We start from the raw sequence: 21,569 nt of genomic DNA, 5'->3' as shown, positions 1-21,569 counted from the left end.
TGTCTGTAAGAGTTATGGCAAAAGAGTCAAAGCTCTAATGATACCAGAGAAGGCAATCAAGAATGAAGACAGATTTGTCATCTTGTGGTTCCTAAGACAGGCTGAATACAAGGAAGGACAGGGTAACACCTGGGCTCTAGCTGGTCCTCAAGGAGTGTTTGGACAGCTAGTAAGACACCTGATAAAAATACAAGGGTAGTCTGAGAGCGTGGTAAAATCAAGCCAACCACCTTCTGAGTAGATGGCTAATTTTGGCTCCTTGTCTTGATTTAATTGTCTCCTGAACTGTTGAACAGCCTCAGCAGGGGAGGTGCAGATCCCACACAAACAGGCTGCAGCCTCAAGGCTGAGAGGCTGCATCTCTCGAGGTGCTGGTTTGAATGCCTCCAGCGAGTAGATACTMACCATCACCTTTTCTTTTCTGATTCTTGAAACACCACCAACTTTCTTTTCACTCACTTTTTATGTATTGGGTTTTTTTTTTTTAATCAGGGAAGTTAGATGTATTTAGCTGCWACCCAAATTATTGGAAGAATGTTACATTTAGCAAGACTTGGAAACTAGCAAGAGTTTATTTGCTTGACTACGCATTCTTTGTTCGAGTAACTTTAAATATATCTTTAGATCATTTTACATCTGTTGAAAGGCAAGCATTTAAAAATTCCACTTCCTTACTCATTATTAGCATTCCAGTGACAAATTTAATCTWGCAATCATTGTAATGTACAGCATTTGCTGACCAAGAGCTCCAGTGGGCCTACGGGACCCTGTTAATGTGACTAACATGACATCTCCTTATACCAAGGCATACCTYATCATAAGTATTTTCAGCTCTGAACTTAAGACACAATCTTTTTATTCACACCAGCATGAATAATCCTCTTCAAGGTGGTTTCAGGTAGAATTTTCCCTATTAAAATACACAGGTCCAAGTACTGAAGGGTTTTTCAAAGCTTTAACATAAGCTGGTAGCAGTATACTGAAAGCAAGAGGGGTCTGGACTCCAGATCAAACAAATAAATTTGATTGGAAAGACTAAGTCATAAAAGTATTTGGTTTTATAAAATACTYCTCTAAATCAGAAACAAGTCACATTTGGTTGTGGTGGGTTCTTTTTACCTGGGAAGGAGGTTTTGTTACACCTGATAACAGCATCCCGTAAGTCACTTCCCAAAGTGACATCAGTCACTTCCCCTCTTAATGCAGAGAGGGTTTCTAAACAAATTGTCCTGTCTCCACTGGATAAAAAAAAATGCTTTCTATTTTCAGATATCCTGTGCCCTCATTTGGATTTATCTCAACTCATTACATCAAGATGAAAACCAGTGTACTTTATCTGTTGTATGTTTTTATATCAGAGCTTTCTTAATGTAACAACTCCAGCCTATAAGGAAGGCATAGCACTCACAAAGAACTCAAAAGAATTTACTATATTAAATCCAAGAAGAATCCAAGAATTTACTATATTAAAAAGGATGGTTTCTTCTTTGCCTTGCAGCACAGGAGAATATCCTGTTCATTTCTGTTTTCTCTTTTATCAGATCAGAAGAATAAGCAATGGCTGAGATTCTTTATTTTTAAATGTTTCTGGTAAGTTTTAGAGACAACAGCACCCAATGATTCTCTCCTCTGCGGGTCCTCGTATATGTAAAAAAAAATTGTAATTTTTTTTTACTATGAATTTCTATGTTCATTTTGAAACCCTGACAAGAAATAATAATGCCTTCTTCAAAAGAAGTCTAGTTCCATCTGGTTGAGAACCAAAAAGCCCTGCCACAGTCTGATCTGAAGTGTAATTGATTTGATCACTTGCAATTTAACTTCTTCACTTACGTCTTTAGTGCATTAAGACTTCCTGTGGAGGGGAAAGAAAACTGTTTACATTTTTAGACTTTTTACAAGTGCATCCAAAAGCTCCAAGTGTTTGGTGCCTGATTAATTACAAACACCTAGAGGACTGCTCCAGTCCTATTTACAGAATCTCTCCTAACATCAAGTGACTTAACACTTTTCCAGGCACTTTGAATCCCATGTTATTTGTGAGGGGGGGAAAAAAAAAATCATTCAATCAAACTGCCAATGAAAGCAGCTGGTGGAGAACTGCTGGGCAGTGTGGTTAGTCCCACAATGTAGGACGACAGCTCTTTCATGATTCTGAACAGCTCTACACAAATGGAAGAGCAATGTCTGTTGTAACTGTGTTTGGAGAGTAAACTAACGGGACTTAAAAAACTCTAATTACAATTCGAGATAATGCAAGAAAGTAAAGATCCATGAATAAATATCCAACCGCCTCTAGCCAAATAAGTTAACAGGATACTTTTGACAAGGAAACAGAAGAAGCAAAACAGAGCAGTTGTTGGAAATATCAAAAAAAGAGATTTGGCCTTAGGCTTGCGTGTGTAGTTTCCCAGAAGTGATTTTTCTTTTGGCAATTTTTGAAAGAGTGAATTTTTGGTAACCAACCATACAGATTAAAAAACCCCAACTTTTTTGTATTTTATTATTGTTGTATTTTTAATTCTTATGTTTATAAAGTTTAGCATTTTAATAATCACACTATCTAGAAAGTCCTGTAACAGGGGAAAGAGGCATACACAAATGATTTTTGAGACTTTTAGCAAGGCTCACCTGACCCCCATCTCTTGGATGGTTGTGTGTACTTCACATAATACATCTGAATAATTCCACTGAAAACAAAGTCAAGCATCTGGCAAGCCCCTGCAGAATTCAGGTCCAAATCTAAGTTCAGCAAAACAGTGAAGTATGTGCACAAATCTACCTTTCTTACCAAAGCACTGAACTATCAGTTTGCATTTATGTATATAGTAAAAATGTTATATAAGTCAACCAGCATTCTTTTAGGAAATGACAACTGGTTAAACAAATCTTTGTTTGCCTTTAATTTTTTTTTTGTCCACAACAGTGAAAACTTGGCTTATTYACTGGAAATGCCCTTTTTTTTTTTTAATTGGGGGAATTACAGAAGTTAAAAGGCCTTCTTCCCTATTAAAAGCATTTAGAAATTTCAAAATGGAGGTATTCAAGCATATAGACACAAAATAGGTGAAAGTTGAAAAAAGTATGTTTTATCTTTCCAAATTAAGTTGAACTCTCAGCTTCTCTTATAAATTGCTTATTTCCCAAGAAGTTTKGTATCCAATTAGCTTTAAGGACTTAGGCCAAAAGTATCCCTTTGAAAACTGTTCCCTACTCCAGTTTTATAGGTGGGGAAATGGAGTCAAGAGAAAAGTGCTGTGAGTGAAACATGGTAAAGGATAAAGGTGTGGGGGTAAACTTGTGCCTCTTACACCTCTTCTTGACAGAGAAACCATCTAAATACAAACAGGCAGTGAGGATGAGTTTTGTGTCTTCCCACCTCTATTAATATTCTGAGAGGTGGAACAACTGATGCTGCGSCAGTAGAACCATTTAAGAGAGTTCTTTCCTTCCTCTTAACACAGTAGCCATTTTTGTGACACTGGATTTCAAATATAAAATGCAGAAATTCTAAGTAAATTGTCATCTCAGACAAAAAGAAAAAGCTCCAGCTTTTTATTTCCTGCAAAACTATGGGCTTTTTATCTGGTATTCTGTTTTTATAYGGTTATTGCCAGGAAAAGCAAAAAGAACAGATAAGATTTCCATTTTGAAAGGCAGGCAATGGGATAGTAAAAAAAAAAGCCCAAAAAGCCTAACCARCCCACAAAACAAACCAAACTAAAAGCCTTGCAATTATCTTACATAATAAAATAGCGTTCCTGCCTCTCTTACTCTTTTTTTTTTTTTTCACTACATACATTAGTGTCAGAGTCAGGAAAAAAGCCTGGATCTCTTGACTTCCCATTATCTTCTTACCTGCCAGCCTGACACTGTGTGCTCCTCAGGCATTGCACAGAATCCCCCACAGGCAACACCCTGAAACACAGGTGGTCACACATCATTCTGCCTCCCACCATAGYGAGAAAGGAGTAAATGGACTCTCATCTGTCTAAGATGTTGCGACACAATAATGTTTGGGACGGGAATATTTCAGTTTTTCAGCATAACTGGAAATTATATTTCATAGCTGTTATATAGTGAAATACATATGTAAGTAACACTTTGAACTCCTCAGATGCCTCTTTTCATAATTCCCAGTTAAAACTTCAGACTGTAAGGGCTCCTTATGTTCACACAAACTCAGTTTGCTTAGCTGAGTCACTCTCGTATCACGTTGCTCCAGAGGTGCCCTGAAAGCAAAGMATGTCAGCAAACACCTCCTACAGCTTCAGGAGACAGAAGAAAAAGAAAAGCAAATGCATGAGGGCAGAGGAATTTTATGGCTTTCATTTTCTTGGCWAATTCTTTTACAGTCATCAAATACATAAGTGCATCAAAAAATTGTGAAAAGAGTTATAAAAAGTTTAGCTTGACAAATGATATTTCTTCATTTTGCATGAAAGTTTATGTTTGTTCAGCAGTCAAACTTCATCCTAATAAAATATGCTTTTCTAAATTGCTTTTGAAAAATAGTCACATATGGATTGAATTATGTATGTAGGTGTTTTGAGGCCAGAAAACATATTTTTTGTTCTATGTCTGCAGCACATAGCTGAGTGGAATGCTGGTGGGTGACCATGGCTCCTAGGTGTGGAGATCATGACAAGCCCACAACCTGAGCCTACATGGTGAACAAGAAAGCTTTTCAAGCATACCAGGACACCATACTTTTCAAAGCAGAATCCCAGACTTTAGARCCACTTAGATGCTTAAAGCTTTCCTCTTGAACTCATTTATTCTTTTGATTTCAAATGTCCTATTTCTGAAGATTTTCAAATTATTCCTAGATCAAGCAATATTCTGAAAAATAAAACAACTAAAATACTTCATTAAAAAAAAAACTTGGCCCCAAAATAAACACTTTCCCCTAATGAATATTTTTCTCATTCAGCTGATGGAAATCTATACATTAAAATGTTGATGTTCTGTCAACATAAATCTAAAATGTTGCTTTTCCAGTAAGTATAGTATTTTCCAACATCCATCATATGGACACTAATTCTAAAATTCAAATAAGAGAAAGATTAAAATTCTTTAATTAGATAGAATTTTGCCAAAGTGAAGCATAGTCTTAAGCTTGATTTTCTAGTGTATTTTATGACAAATTTAACTCAATTCAGAATTACCTCAGCCTTTGCTGGTACTACTTTATAAGCCTTGAAATGAAGCACTAATTTAATGCTAATTAAATTTTTCATATTTCAGAGTTTTTTAATATAATAATCTGCAATAGAATATACAGTAGAATACCATTCTGAACAAGATTCTGAACAAGAACCACAGGCCTGGTATGTTATGACACTATCTTGAAAACGAAGTGCACATCTCTCCCTCATCTTATCCCAGCTATTAGCCAACTTAGGTTTGAAATAAGAAGTGAAAACCCCTTTTCCTGGCTGGTTTATGATAAAGATTCTTGTCCATTACATTTGGATATAATCTAAAATCCACAGGAAACTGGACTCTTGGAGTATCAATTCTTTACAATGACAAAAGACGGACTGTTCTTCCCATTTATAGCAAAGAAGCTCACACACCTCAGCAAGAATGTAATGATGGACATTTGCATGCAYGGCCCACGTAACACACACTACCCAGTATCTTGCTTATGCCCCAAGTCATGAATCACTTCTGAGATACTGCTGATCTTGCCCATCAAGTCAGGCAGACAGCAGTGTACATCCCCAGAAACTCGACAGTATCACACAATGTAAAGACATCCTCATCTCTGAAGGAGAGAGGGTATTTCCTACAAAATTAATTTCTGAAATGTGACATCTCTGCAATGCACACATCTTTTGTTACACCAAACAACTAATAGATAACAACTGTGCCAAGCTTCAGAGCCTCACACCTCCAGCGGGAAGCTTTAAATGCCCCCAGGATGGCAGGTGGCAAGCAGCAGACTGCAGTGGAAGTCAATGCTTTCTAGACTGGTTCTAGATGTGTTACAGCTCAATTAGAAAAGTTACTATTGTGTTGGTAAGACAAACCAAGCTCCTTTCTCTCCTTAACAGAAGAGTTTGAAACACCAAGCAAAGCAGACATGCCCTGTCTCTGTTGGACAGCCTGCCTTACTTCTGACTGGGAAGAATATGTCTAGGTGTGAGAGATATAGGCTTTCTAGATATATTAGGGTTCTCAGCTGTCATAGGTCATTGCATCTCCCTGAAGTCATTATAAACTATTCCAATTCACTCAAGAAGAGGCTCCGGGCCCTGTGAGTCTTTGGCTTCTCGGCAAARGCTTTTAACAAGGTGCCAACTGTGCTGGCGGTGAGGATACTTTGAACAGCGCTCACAGTTAGCAGTAGCAGATAGGAGCTCAGACCAATACCATTGTTTTCTGCAAGAATTAAGTACAGCACTTCTTTTAAGCTTACACAATTCTTACTGTTCCACTAAAACAAAGAAGAGCTCACACAGTGAATACCAGCAAGAAATAGGAGAGGAACTTAAAAAAAAATAAAAAAAAAGCCAAACAAAACAACAGCAAGTGGGTAGTAGAAATCAGTCAGGTTCACCGTACACACACTACCATCCAATGGCATTAAAGCTCTTTATCTCAAACCTATACCACAAAAACATGCAGATTTCCGTAGGCCTCTTTAATACTAAATAATTAAACATTTCCCCATCAGTACTCCAGCTCCAATTAGCAGCCCTGATGAGAATCAACAGAATTTCAAGTGGGGGTAAGGTAGGAGGAAGAAGTATTTCAGCACTGGGCACCTTTTTAACCAGCAGAGCTGAAGCTTTGGAGCAAACCCAGGGAATGTTTTGTTAAAGATTCCAGCAGAAATAAATCTTCCAAGCTGGAAATTATTCYGGATACCTGAAAGAACAATCAGGGGAAAAGATATCTTTCCCCTACTTCCCTCTGTCTCAAAGAAATAAAATTAAATGTATTTTTAATGTCCTTTTAAAATTATTTCTTATTATTTCTACCTTCACTCAGTCCAGATGCAGCTGCAATTATTTATCTTGTTGACACCCAAATTTATTTTTGTATTTTTGTGAATGAGCAAGCAAATACTTGCAGAAGTAATTTTACTTTCCAATTGTCAAAGAAATCTGAACACTTGCCTTGCTTGACCCCAGATGCTACTTCATACTTGGAATACTGTGGATTAAACTAAGAGAAAGAAACCATATGAGAAGATATGGTACAGGTCATTCAACTGCAAGAAACAAAGATGGATCTTGAGGAGGGAACACAACTTCCACACAAGGACCTGCTTCCTAAGTGTTTCTTAGTGCATTTTAGGTCAAGTGAGATCTACTCCAGATCACCAGCTCTGGCTAGATGCCTGAATGCAGTAAGGCATTAAGTGCACACACCTGCTCTGCAACTGTTGCCCAGAAATATCATCTAGGAAAGGCAATGCCAGAGTGGCATGTAAATGACATCCCAGAAAAATACAGCAGAGAGGCAGCCTGCCTGCAGCAGTGCCTCGAAGTGCACACAGTGGCAGGGCCATCATCGGGCACCAACAGGAGCTCAGAGAAAYCGCAGAAAACACTTCCTCTAGTGCCACTCAAGAGTCGGACTGCGGCCCTGGGAAGAGGACAGCGTAGAGCAGGTCCTCAGCCAGTCTCTGGGGCTGGTAATCAGAGTGAGAGAGAGACAGAGAGCAGAAAATACATCAGTAGACCCTTCCATATCAATAAAACTGCTTAAGAGAAGACAATGGAAAGGAGCATAAAGTCTGTCATCCTACTGAGAGGTGGGAATTGTGATTTTTCTTTGGATTCATAAAGGACAGACCCCAGTTAGTTAAAAACTTATCACATAAAATAAAAATAATAGCACTTCTATGAGTAAAAAAAAAAATATTAAATTCCCCGGGCCTCTCTTTCTACCTATCTAGATGTCATGTGCTGTAATTCTTCACCAGTAATCCTTCCCCCGTTAATTGTATTTGAATTTCAGCGGCTCCTGCACACCAACTCATTTTCTCACTCATGCTGCCACCTACCACTGCACTACGGACACTTGCTTTGTGACTGCAGTGACCCTTTTTTTTAACAAGCTCTTGCTAAATGTATGCAAGTTATTGTAATGGACCTAATTCACTACCTTGCTCACCACTCAGGCACTAAGGGAAGCCAGGTTTTGGTCTTACCAAAGAGCAAGCTACTGCTAAGTACTGTGAAAAGTCAGAAATTTGGCACGGAGCTGAGCCCTGGCATCCCTAATGTAACAAACCCTTTCATTTTAATTCACCTTCCCCATCCGCAAAACAAGGGACAATAAAACTACCTCTTTCTCAGGTGAGATCCGGGCCTGAGGTCCAAGGTGGGTGCTGACTGCTGGTGACCGAGGAGCAGGGCTGGTCTGATCCACGGGCAGCTCCTGTGCCCAAAAGCAAAGCCAGCACAGACCTGTCAGTGCCACCTGCAGCGCTCGYGTCCCTGGCAGACTCCCCTCGGCTTTGCTTTCTGCTGGGTGATGCCCGCAGCTGCAAGTGGCAGCTGACAAACGTCTCCATTAAATTAGCAAGCCCAAAAGTCAGCCCGTGGTTCAGAGGCTGCTCCTGCCCGTAATGACTCTGGGTAGCATTGCGCGCCTCCCTGCCGAAAAATCCTCAAGAGACGAGAGCCGGCACTGGGGCGCTTGGGGGACGGGGCGGCCGGCTAGCACTGGAGGAAATGCCGGCTTCACTACGGAGCTGCGGGGTCCCTCCGCCCACCAGGACTCTGCCCCTCGATGCCCCCACCCCGACGCTCTCTAGAGATTCGGGCAGCCGCAGCGCGGAGAGTTGTTCGCGGCCACTGCTGGGAAGGGCTAGGTCCCCAAAACGCATAGCCGGTTTTTGCCTATTTTCGAGCGACCCCTGGGAGCCCGTGGGGGCTGGCTCGGCGCGGTTCTGCCCCGCGCTGCGCTGCCCCGCGGCGCCCCGACGGCCGGGCGGTCCAGCCGCCTCCGCTCTTAGCCCCGGCGGGACGCGCCGCTCCGCTCCGCTGCTCCGTCCCTGCCCCTCGTGGGAGGCTTTAAGAGCCCCCCGCCCACCAAGCGACCTAGTGACAAGACGCGCGAGGGGTCTCGCCTCTTGCGGGACGAAAAAAAAAACCCCAAAACCCACAAATAAAATAAACCACAACACCCCCCTCCCCCCCCCCCCCCAAAAAAAAAAAAAAAAAAAAAAAAAAAAAAAAAAAAAAAAACCAACAACCTCAAACTCTCACTGATACACAGCTATGACCGCGGGGCTGCGAGTCAGGAGCCGCGGTTTAACACGCTCTGTACAGACATATCCACAGAGGGTTTTTTTTTTTTTTGCAAAGCTGCCTAAGTCCCGGCATCAGGCAGAACCTCAGAAAGCCCATTTGTAAGAGGAAGAGCCGCARATGCAGGCCGGCCAGGGGCTCCCCGCAGCGGGCCCACTCACCCGGCGGGCTCATGGGCAGGGAAGCGCCCAGCGTGCACGGAAGGGCAGCGGAGGCGGTGGGAGGGGGTAGGATTTAATTCTTCTTAACTGTCATACTTTAATGGGGATGGAAAATGTGAATTTTCTGTGCATTCCAGGAACAATTCCTTGGGGTGATGACCTTTAGCACCGATTCTCTGAAGAGAGGAAAGTAGTCGAGTGTTTATCTGGATGACTGAAAGCTTTCCCTGGTGGAAGTTTATGGAAGTGTTAAAAGGGGCGGATAACACGGTCTTTGGAGGCGCTTGTCCAATGATCTGGAGGGGCTTGGAGAGCAGATCTCAGCTGGCAGACATTTAAATGGGAGACAGCTCGGCGCTGCTGCAATTTGTAGGCAGGATCCGAGACTCTCTCTCTCTATGGACTCCCGGGCAGCTCCGGGCTCCCTCGCCACCCGATCCGCCGAGTGACCCGGCGGGCAGAGCCCCGCAGAGCCCCAGGCCCCGCCGAAAAGCCGCCGCCGCCGAGCCGAGCTCCGCCGAGGAGCCGCCGCCGCGCAGGTGAGCCGGGACGCGCTGCGCGCAGCGGGGCGCGAACGGGTCCGGCAGCTGCGGACTTCGGCCACTCTCTGTGGGAGACAAAATKTTAAGCTTTCTGTCCTACCTTCAGGGAAGGGCAAGGGAAGGATTTATTCACCGGTGTCTAGCAAAACTCCGGGGCGTCTCGGTTTTGCAGGGGGCAAAGTCGCACCGAGTTTTCCGCAGGAGTGCCGGGGATAAGGGTGCCGCTATATCTCTTTTCCCTCACAAGCACGGRGACTGCAAAAGCCCCGTTAGCTCTGCCTCTCTTCTCCGCCTACAGCATCACTCCCGACAAATTGGATTCAGCGCCCACCCGAGACACGGAAAAATCCCGGCCCGGCCTATGCACGGAGCGGGGCGGGGGCAGATACCCAGGTRCCAGCCCCATCCCATCTCATCCCGTCCCGTCCCGCGGAGCTGCCCCTACGAGGCCGCTCAACCCCGACTTTGTCCTGGCCCGCCTTTGCAAACCTCTGCTCCTCGGAGGAGCGTGCTCTTGGTACCTCAGGAGCCGGCGGGGAGACTCGGTGTGTGCCAGTGGGGTCGGGCGCTGCGGGGCCTCGGGCGCGACCGAACCGGACGGGACGCGGCTCCACCGCTGCGCTCGGCGACCTCCGCCGCCTCTCCGCCCTGCCCTCTCACCTGACTCGGAGCTATGGCAGCTTTGTCGCCCCGACGGCTCCGTGGGTCCGTGGGCCACCGCTCCCCTTACCCGCGGTGACAGCCACTCGGCCAGGCCGCAGTGAGCTCCCCGCAGCGCGCCCGTCCGTGTGGCCCCCGGGCCGGCGGCGCCACTTGGCGCAGGCTTCTCCCTCCTGGAGGACGCCTGCTTGCTTGCCCCGTCCGTTTCAATACTCTTCTCCAGAGGCTTGGCAATCACTTCAGAGAGTTCGTGCTCCTTTGGATAAACCTAGACGGCGGCCATGCCCCCTGGGAAGAGCCTGTCGGTGTCGCCAGCCGCCGCGAGGAGCGTCCGCGGGGAGCGGGGCCGAGCCGCTCCCGGCCATGCCAAGCCAAACCAAGCCTGCGGCCCCTCCGCCCTCACGGCCGCCGGCGACCCCTGCGGCGCAGCCAGGCTGAACGCAGCGACAGCGCCGTCTTACCCCGTCCGGTGTCGGGYCCGTCCTGCCCGGKGKCKGRKCYGTCCTGCCYGGKGKCKGRSCYGTCCTGCCCGGKGKCKGRKCYGTCCTGCCCGGTGTCGCGCCGCGGTGGCCGTGCTGCGCTGGGCAGTGCGCAGTCCCCGGCCCGCTGTTCTGAGCCGCAGTGTCCCTCCCGGCTGTCAGCTGCGGCCTCGCTCGTGGTGTCCCGCTCGTGGTGTCCCGCTCGTGGCTCCTCTCGGTGAAAGAATCCCAAGGGAAGCTCGTTTCGGCCATTGGGGCTGAGATAGAGCACTGGGGAAACCTCCTCTTGCAGAGATGGGGGCTCTGAGGCACCGACGTGCGTTTGGCTCTCCCTGCTGCTGACAGGACGCGGGGTTCGGTCACGCGTTTTGTGAGTGGCGATTTTTGGGTGCAGTGTCAGTAGCCTCCCCCAGCCTCAGCTGCCTCTGAGCCCAGAGAGGTGACCTGTGAGCTGGAGCAGCGCTTCGCTTCTGCCCCGCTCCTRCCCCGCTCCTCGCTGCGCCTCACAAGCACGGGAATAACCAACTAGMGTGCACTCGGTTTGTGTGTAAGTTGTAAAAGGCACCGATGTCCGTAGCTCTCAACTTCTCTTTAGCATTCAGTGCCAAGCGGTGCTAAAGTATTTATTTTTTCTCTCGGCAGTGCTACCTAGAAGTGCGTAGCTTCTGCTGAAAGACTCTTCCCTTTTCAGCCCGCATGCACATGAGCAAAGCTTTTCCCTTGTTTTAGGGATCCGTGGGCAAATGAGTCTGAAGGGAGTGTAGCGCTGGGAAGCWGGGAGCTGTCAGGCTGCGTGGGCGTCTTCAGGCAAGGCTGATTCGGGTTTGGTACCAGCCATGCCTACGATGATGTTCAGCTTCCCTGGAGTACCATAGGATGTCCTGCGGAAAAAGACTTACTTAAAGGAAGAAATTTCAAGGTTTCAGGGTCTTTTTTTGTTTTTGTTTTTTTTTTTTTTTTTTTTTTTTTTTTTTTTTTTTTTTAATTGCTGCCTGCACTCACTATGTCTCAAAAAACCCCATCTCTAAAACTCCCAAGAACAATTTTTCTGAAATGTAAATGTATCCAAATTCTACAAAACAGATATGTTAGTTTTGCTGTCTTGATTTGAGAAAAATACAGTTCTTTGGGAACTGCCATTACCATGCCTTTTTTTTTAATATATTTAAAAATACAGATCTATGAACTATGAAAACATTACATAAGACTGTTTCTGTAATTCATATATAATAAGCAAGGCATAAAATTATTCTGATCCTTTGGGACATAAACCACTTCTATTTTCGCAGTAGTCAAAGGGACTGTGTTTTGTGTCTTTCTTTGGCTCGTATTTGAAGTCCAAGTACATTCTTTTTTTAGTTCTTCAGATTATTTTTCATGTTTTCTGTGAAGTGCAGGAGTCCATGGTTCATCATAATATTTTCCTAGTAAAAATGGTTCACAGATGAAGTTATGGGCCTGTTAAGGTCTTTGACAATTTTTCTGTATATTTCAACCAGGTTTCCATCCAGATCTTTTAAACAAGTTGCCTTGTGCTAAAAATTTCAGTAGTAACTGTCTGACTCTTCCTGTGAACTCATAGGGAAATTCTGTCTATGAACTCACATGTGGAGATCCTTAATTCATAGCATAAAACGTATAAATAAAAAAAAATACAGCTTWATTGTATGAAATAGTAAACTTAAAAGCATTTACACTTCTCTGTCAATGGTTGCTAGTGTTAATCCACAATTTTCTTAATCTGTTTTAGATGATGAGATCTCAGGATCTAGATAAACCACATATGAAGTGATATGAATGTTAGGTCCCAATTCTGCTTCTGTTTGAAGTCAGCAATAAAACTTCTTTTGGCTTTAGGACTAAGAGCTTACAGATGATGAAAAGTGGAATTCAGCAGTGAAATATGGAAAGAATAGGGTTTTGGAGTATTGTGTTACTTTTAAAAAATAAATATTAATTCTATCTTATCTCTCTGGATCTGAATGAAGTAAGAGGGAATTGATAATTTTGGTTATGGTCAAAKGATTTGGTTATTTCTTCAAAGGATTCTGAGAGGAATCCTGAAAAGTATTTCTGATTATGCCAGTGTAACTGACAGAATAGTATAAAGTAATAAAAATTTTGCAGAAGTATGAAATATAAGGTTTTACAGCCTGATTCTCACAGCTCTAGAGCTATTACTTCTACAGAATTATGACTGTATTGAGGAGAAGTAGCATTTAGTTCAGRAGAGATTTCTCTTCAGTAAAATTTTAGATATGGTAACACTGATTTTAGTTACTTCTTCTCATGTCCTCTTCTGTGTTCTATTTCTTTCAGTAATAAAAAACCCTGATAAGGAAACATCCACAACTCACAGATAGATGAACCACTTCACTTCCTACTGTAAGCAAAGGTGTCATCTTCTCTCATGAGCAAATCCACTGCCCTGGGCCCAGAGGTGGTGCAGGGTGCCCACATTGCATTTTGGCACCATTACTTCCTGAGGCATAACTCCTCATTTTCCTTTGTATTCTGCATCTTTAAAAAAAAATCTTATTTTTTAATTAATGTTTATTAAGTTGTTACTAAAAAAGGATCCTGCTTAGTTGCTGTGGTCATCGTGAAGTTCACATAGCCCCTTCTGCATTTAATCTGTATTTATCCCTAAATTACTGGATTACTTTTACTTTTAGGTGTGTGTTTCAGTGGTTACTATAACAAATGTTTCTGCAGAGTGGCTAATTTTCATTTGAATCACAATTTCTTTTATGAGCATAAAATGCAGGTTCCACCTTTAAGGCTGGAAACCAACCCAGTGAAAAATTACCTTCCTCCCAGTTTAGGATTACATTGAAACACATGCTTGCATTTCCTTAGGGATAAGCACGTGCTTAATAAAATTGCACAAATCTGGGACACAGACCTTACAACAGTAAATATTACCATGAAATTTCCCCCAAATTCCCATCCCAAAGTACACCTCATTTTCATGACCTTGCTGTGTCATTGATTGCAGCTCTGTGGGGGAAGAAAGCATACAATGTGGAGGTAATCAGTTTTAAAAATAAAAGCAGCCCAGGAATATGCATGTTGGTGGAACCTCATCCAAGTTGTGGGACACTAAATAAAATAAACACCTGAAGTTTTCTGGGACTGCTTACAAACTAGCAATTTACTTTTCACTTCATGTAATTACTTCTTTTTTTTTTTTCTTTAAAGACTCTGGCACCATGTTGAGTAAATAAAGCGCATATTAAAATACCGGTGACTAGACCGTTGCCAGAGAAATAGGAATAGCTTTGGAAGAAATCATTCCAATCTCTTGAGGGAATAAGCAACAGTTTGTAATTATTTTAAAAATTATTTTAAAGACAGAATTAAAATTAAACATGTTTAAATAACATTCAGGTTGTAATAGAGATGAGGAAAAATTAGCACATGTGAAATCCACACTGACACTTGAAATTATGCTGCATTATTCTTTAATTGGAATTAGCAACTTCTTTTTCCTAGGTCAAAGCCTTAAGGTTATTAAAGTTGCATGTTCCATACCATATTTTACTTAGATACTATAAGCAGCCCTTCCAAATTGTCAGTTGGAGACAGCAACAGAGTCCCTTGCTGAAAGCCTGAAACTTCAGCCAAACACAGGACATGCTGGTACAAAAACACAAATTACTGAAAAAAATGCATACATTTATGACATATCAGGAACTCTAGGTGCTCTAACAATCCGTTGACAAACATAAAAAATATTAGATCCACAAGCAACTCCTTGAATATATGCTATGCTATTTTTCTGCTTCAGGAATTCCTCTCCCGTTCCATTTGATCAGAAAGGCTTTTTCAACAGCATAACATTTATTTTCTCCATGTAACGGGAAAGACCTACTAACTGAGAAATTAGCAGCTATCTTTTATAGCAAATGGTACTTACCCTGAGCCTCTGCTGAGTCTCTAGGTGGCCCTCACAACATTGGCATTTGGCTGCTTTCCTGCCTAGTTGTGTGGTCTCAGGCAGAGCGGATAAAGCCGTCCCGGACAGTGCCCTTGGTTTCACATGTTTCTTGGGTAGTAACATAAGCAGGACTCTTCAATTCAAACACTTAATTTTTTCCATACTGATAAAGCAAGTCAAATRAAGGATACAACTGCAGCACTCCAAGCAGGTAGACAACACTTCTTCAGTGTTTTTTTCACAGTTCTTCCCCTTTTTAATGCCTGTGCCTCTTCACAATTKTAGTGTTTTACAGGTTTTTTTTTTTGAGGAGTTCCTCATTTCTGGTGCTTTGTTCCAAGCTTACCTGGGGAGGGTTCTTCAGAGACTTATTCCCTCATCTATCTTGCTACCACATAGTTCCTTTCAGAAAAACTCAGAGACCATAGTAGTTTTGGAATGGGGAAGTGTGTGGCTGATGAATTTCTTCCATGCTGGCTGGTGTTATTAGCTGACTGAACAGCCTCGAGAACTCAGAGCTTTGAGAAACAGCAGAAAYGGTGGAATAAGACAGGAAAGAAAGGCTTTCCCTATGCAATAATTAGGTTTGGAGCAGCCATGCAGCTTCGAAGGACCTGGTCGTCTCCACTTAACTGCACTACTTGAGGTGGTCTTCTTTCATGTGCACAAACTCTATTATGATATTTAATGTCATGTGCAAAATCCTGCTGCCCTCCTACAATATCATTCTGTGTAAAAGGAATATAATTCAGGGATCTAAAAAATTCTTAGTGCTGTGATTGCATCTGTATTACTTCTATCAAGGATTCAGAATAATGTGCAAGCAGACATAATTTGACATTATAGACGCATCTTTTTTAACTGTACCTAAATGTTCTTTCATGTTAGTTGTCTGACTTTCGTGCCTCTCTCAGCTTAAGCATGATTACACTCAGATGCATTTGACCCCTTCAGAGGTGCAGTGTGACAKAGGTTGGGATGCTGTAAAACTGGCAACAGGTGCATACTACATATACATTGTATACTGGATGTRTATTACACGAGAAGCTGTACAAACTTTCTGAGTCTGATTCAGGAACACAAAGCTAGACTAGGTCTGCTGAGACAAAGACTTTAGTCCTCTGGTATTGTAGATAACTGTGTCATATAAATGAATCCTTATGTGATGTAAAATTTGTTCTTCTTGTAAGTCAGGAACAATCTTCCTATGTGTCAGTGAGCTATAGAAAGGGAATGAGAATTAGGGCAATGCCCATAAAAAAAAGAGCTGGAAAAAGATGGAGGATACAAAAACCAAAATTCTGTTTGGGCTTACTTTAGCCTCTGACTTTCAGTMACTCTGAAAGCTTTTATCACTTGGTGATTTAGAAACAGCTTTCCAGCTGGTACAGGCTTGAACGCTTATTTTTTATAAGTGTGTATGTGCACAGATATCTTTTATGGAACTGAAAATTTACTGCATATCTGTCTTCTGTTGATACCTGAAATCCATAACTTTGTGCTTTATTTTGTCAAATTCCTTCATACAGGATGGTCCGCACACTGTATGCCATCGGTGCCTTGTTTCTTCTGATGGGATTTCTGCTACCAACAGCCGAAGGGAGAAAGAGGAATCGTGGATCTCAAGGTGCTATCCCTCCTCCTGTCAAGGATCAGCCCAATGATTCAGAGCAAATGCAGACACAGCAGCAGTCGGGCTCCAGGCATCGAGAGCGAGGAAAAGGCACCTCCATGCCRGCTGAAGAGGTGCTGGAGTCCAGTCAGGAGGCGTTGCACATCACTGAGCGCAAGTACTTGAAGCGGGATTGGTGTAAAACTCAACCCCTCAAACAAACTATCCATGAAGAAGGCTGCAACAGTCGTACCATTATCAACAGGTTCTGCTATGGCCAGTGCAATTCCTTCTACATCCCCAGGCATGTCCGTAAAGAAGAAGGCTCCTTCCAGTCTTGCTCCTTCTGCAAGCCCAAGAAATTCACCACCATGACTGTTACACTCAATTGCCCTGAGCTTCAGCCCCCAAGAAAGAAGAAAAGAATCACCCGAGTTAAGGAGTGCCGGTGTATATCCATTGACTTGGACTAAACTGAGAAAAAATAGCAATTGCACTCTGACTGAATGCCATCACTGCCAGTGTGAGAGTGAGTGGCATGAACTAGCATACCTTCAAGGCTGGGTAAAATTGAAAGGGACCTAGTGTATTACCTAAGGCAAGTTAAACCCCCCAAAAAGAAAGAAAAAATTCATGGAAGGAAAGTGCATGCGTGTGTGTGTAAGGGAGAAAATGGATATGGACAAGCAAATACACGTTCACTACAACAACAAAAAAATTAACAGGGGTGTGAAACATTGAAAATACCTTACTTACCGACAGTCATGAATTAGGTTTCCTAGTGCATATTCACATTTTTGCTGCTTGCTGGGAAAGTGGAGCTGTGGCTTTTGCGAATGCTCACCTTTTGCTATTTGCTTTTACTGTACTACGTGAAACATCAAAGTGAGAGGACAATATATTTCAAAGCATGAATCTATTCTTATATAAGAAATAGACAAAGAGCAATGTAAAGTGTAGCAAAGCCATCACTGAAAATAGAAGCCGTGTCAAGAGTTTGTAACTCTCTTCTTCAAAAAAATAGCTGTAATCCAAAAGCCATGCCTGGAGAACAATGGGGGGATGTGGGAGTGTTGAAAAGTCAATATAGGTGGATGGGAAACAGATCTACAGCAGCTTAGAAAGCAAAAGGGCAAAGCAAGTAGACAGGGAGAATACAAAAGAGAGTAGGAAAAGGAAAGATGCAGAAATAGGAGGACACAGAGGAAGAGATATTGTCTTCTGTTTATGTTTTGCTTTAATTTATATACCTAGTCATATATTACATAAATTAAAAAGAAACTATATACAAGGCTCTAAATATACTTCCGAATTCTAATGGCTCTCCAAACCAAACAAAACCCATTCTTGTGCCACTAGATCCATTTGATGTCTCGTATTTCTGTTATCAGTTACTCTTCATATCTACATATATATGTATATGCAGTTTCGTTTAGGCAGTGGTATCTATACATACATGCAGTGAGTATGCCTACTTCATTGTGTGTATCCAAACTCCTTGTGTTTTTCACACACATACATAACCACAGTGCAAAAATCTTGCTAACCAAGATCAAGTACAGAATGGCAGTAATTTAGTACATAAAGAGCAGAGAAAAAATTAAAACAAGCATCATGTGACTGCAAATGCAATAACCACACAAGAGACAAAAGACACGACATTCATGACTAGTAAACATTGAATTGTTATTGTTATTTTAGCTTTGCCACAGGCATGCAGTTTGTTGAAACAGAGATGCAGAACTTTGCCAGCAGTGATCCTCTTTTTATATCTTTTACCACAGACTTGCATTTAAACTGGATTTGGAGTAAGTAAAGAGAATTTCCTGAAAACTTAGGGCTAACTGMCCCTCTCATTTGGGGGGAAACACATAAAAGGGGACACACTACTTCCAACAGCTTGATGACTTTCACCTGTAAGGTTATCTTGTCTTTTTTTCCTTCAGGATTAGGAGTTTAAACTTGATCAGGGCTGTAAAATTTGGCAAGAGCAYAGAAGGTCCTACAAAAGAAGTTGGTTTATTGAGGTGTGTCCTCGGGACTGGACCAGAGAGGCAGCCCTTCCYTGCACTTTGCTCTTGCTTTGCCAAGCACTCGATGGGAAGCCTGAGGGTGTCCTGGGTGCTGCCTTTGCTAGGRCACTTCCCAGGTGGGTGCTGAAGAGCTCACAGAGTGCTGCACACCTCGGTGCCTGTGCCTGTGCTGTGCCTGGGGGGCTTTGAGAGCTGGTCCTGTCAAGGAAAGGCACCTTCCTGTGCAAGAGTCAGTACCAGAGCTGAAACCAACCTTGGCATCACTGACAGGAGTGAGATGGGAGTCAGGKCCACACTTACTGTGTGATGAGTCTTGGAGAGTACAGGACTCAGTTTCCCCACTCAGCAGCAATATTCTCTAGCATCCACCATGAGTGTGTTCTTTTTCATACCAGGTGCCTCTCACAGCCACAAGGTGATTATTTTGACATAATTTCTTGCCATAGAATGTTGAGGAAAACAATTCTGCCCTCAATAACATGCCCAACAGGAAAGATATCTGTTGAGTGGCACGTCACAGATGCATCCTGTGTGGCCTCATTTTATCAGTTGTCCCACCTGTTATATAGCATCACAAATTTATTGGTGATATCCTGCATTTCTGCAACGAATCTATTTTTACTGTAAAATCCACTGCTACGAGGGTTGTGCTTGTAAGATTAAGAGATTGAACTCATTTATCGGTACTATTAAAAAGCATTTCATTCGGTGTACTCTCACTCTGCAGTTTGACACATTTCTTCATGGATTTTAAATCCAGTTTTAAAATCTGGAATTATAGGAGGTAGGTTTCCACTGTGTGGAATGTGAATAGTTAAACAGAAAGATATGGATATTTAATGTTATTTTTAATACAAATTCTCTTTCATTGATAATAGGCAGGGAATGTTTTTCTTWAAATTACTTGTTTGATTTTTATTTCCAGGGAAAAGGGCCAACTTCAGTCATTGCTGGAAGTTTTGTACTAGCTTGGGTTTCTATTCATGAAATGAGAACACCTTAAGAATGATTGTTTTCTTCATGTAAAGTTGACAGCAAAATTCCCCTTTTTTTGATAGTGACTGTTATGTCCCTAAACAGCTGTTAAGCAAAGCTTCAAATATTACTGACTCCTTTAAGTTTTGGCTAGATATCTAAAGGAAAATTGATAAAAGTAATCCAAATCTTTATGTTCTAAAACTGCCTGTGCATAGATCATGATGGAACTCCCCTTGAGGCAGATTCTCCCCCCCCCATGTAAATTTTATACAAAGAACTTTTATAAATTGCTAGTTATTGCCTGAGAGTAAGAAAGTTCTGCTAACTTACAGTTATATGAGATATTTAATATCAACCACAATATGTATTTAAATGTCTGCTTTATTCTAAAAACAATGGACTGTATAACCTAAGGCTGCAGTATTTTCATGCTCGGTCTCACAAAGCAAAACTTGGTTTAAAATGAAGTTTTAATTATTTTGTAACTGAATAGAATTGGAGTTTTTTCTTCCCAGCATTTTGTACGTCATTTTAACTACTAGTAACAAATAAATAAAATATCTTCTCCAGCCTGTGTCTATTGTTGTTTGTTTTTTGGTTTTTTTTGTGGTTTTCGGTTTGGTTTTTATTCTTCCTTAAGTTTCCAGCTCTTTCTGGATCTGCTGTACTTTATCCTGACTTCTGTGGTTTCTTCTAATTATGAAAGGGTTTACATTATGACAATGAGACACAGAGACAAGCAATGGCACCATCATTCAACACAGCTACTTCAATAACGTTTTTAAATGAGATCTGTCACTTCCCCCTCACCCTTCCACAATTTATAGAAGGAAAATCTCAATCTTTGCTCACACTTTTCCCCTTGTAAACYGTGTAGTGACAGTTCAAAATAGAAATCAGCCTTGAATTGTTGTAGAGTTGGAGTTGGCCTGCCTACCTAACGTCATATCTCAGTTTAATGTGTAGCTAGCAGTGCAGCCCCACTTCTAGAAAGTAAGAGTAAGGAAAACATTTACAATATAGCATATTACAAGCTGCAAATAGGGACAGAGGAGATGAAAAACAATTAGAGAAGAGCACAGGAAGATTTGTCCCTGCTGGCACCACATGTGCAAGGCCAGGGTTGAGGAAGGACTGCAACCAGAGAGAACAGATGTCTTCAAATTTTCCATTCCATGGGCGGAGAGAGGCAGTAGTGATGTAAATTGTATCTCTCTGAGCTGTCACCTTGTGAGATGTGTGCTGGACTAGGTCAGCGAGTGCAGAGCCCCCTGCACCCCWGCCATGTGCACTGGGGTGGCATTGGCTGCCCTTGTGATGCCAGGGACTGCCATCCCCCTGGCTGGGCTGGGGACAGTCTCTGCCTGCACAGGAACCTCGAGCAGTGGCACAGGCCGAGCCATGTGCTGAATTACACCTTTTATGTCAGAGAAATGAATGACATAGTCACATGCACAGTTACAGGCGGGAACAGCATGCGGTGCTTTTCTGTGGCACGCACAGACAACCAGAGAAAGAAGGTCAGATGTCCCATGACCAGGTCTGAAAAGCTGCATATGTGTAAGATCCAGGGTGTTCTTTCTTCCTAGACACAATAATTAAGCTGAATATTCTAGTCACACTGCTTGTTTGGGGATTTTTAAAGRTTTTTTGGTTTAGTCTTCCTTCACTTCTAGCTATTTTGTGCTTCCAAAACTTACTGAAAAGAAAATAAAATAAGCTAATAACTATTATTTGTAGAAGGTAATTGACTTTTTCTGGTCTGAGACATGGGCACAGCTGAGCAGAGTAAGTTTCCTTGAAAAGCTGTGCATATATATCTTTATTTGAATATTTAAACCAGAGAAAAACCTCCTGGACTTAACTTTCCAGTACTCCACAGTACCATGGTM

At 42.5% G+C, this 21,569-nt stretch overlaps 1 protein-coding gene across 1 annotated transcript; it reads left to right on the top strand.

Moving 5' to 3' along the window:
* Nucleotides 1–9,743: 9,743 nt before the first annotated feature.
* GREM1 (gremlin 1, DAN family BMP antagonist) lies at nucleotides 9,744–20,240 on the top strand. The gene is made up of 2 exons (XM_057375093.1): nucleotides 9,744–9,972; nucleotides 16,584–20,240. Exons 1-2 carry the CDS (start codon nucleotides 9,773–9,775, stop codon nucleotides 17,137–17,139), a joined length of 756 nt encoding a protein of 251 aa, XP_057231076.1. The 5' UTR covers nucleotides 9,744–9,772; the 3' UTR covers nucleotides 17,140–20,240.
* Nucleotides 20,241–21,569: the final 1,329 nt, after the last annotated feature.

Source organism: Malurus melanocephalus, unplaced genomic scaffold (genome assembly GCF_030028575.1).
Source record: "Malurus melanocephalus ecotype Western Australia unplaced genomic scaffold, MMel_1.1 scaffold_238, whole genome shotgun sequence".
Classification (NCBI taxonomy): domain Eukaryota; kingdom Metazoa; phylum Chordata; class Aves; order Passeriformes; family Maluridae; genus Malurus; species Malurus melanocephalus.
This window is presented reverse-complemented; position numbering and strand designations above follow the sequence as displayed.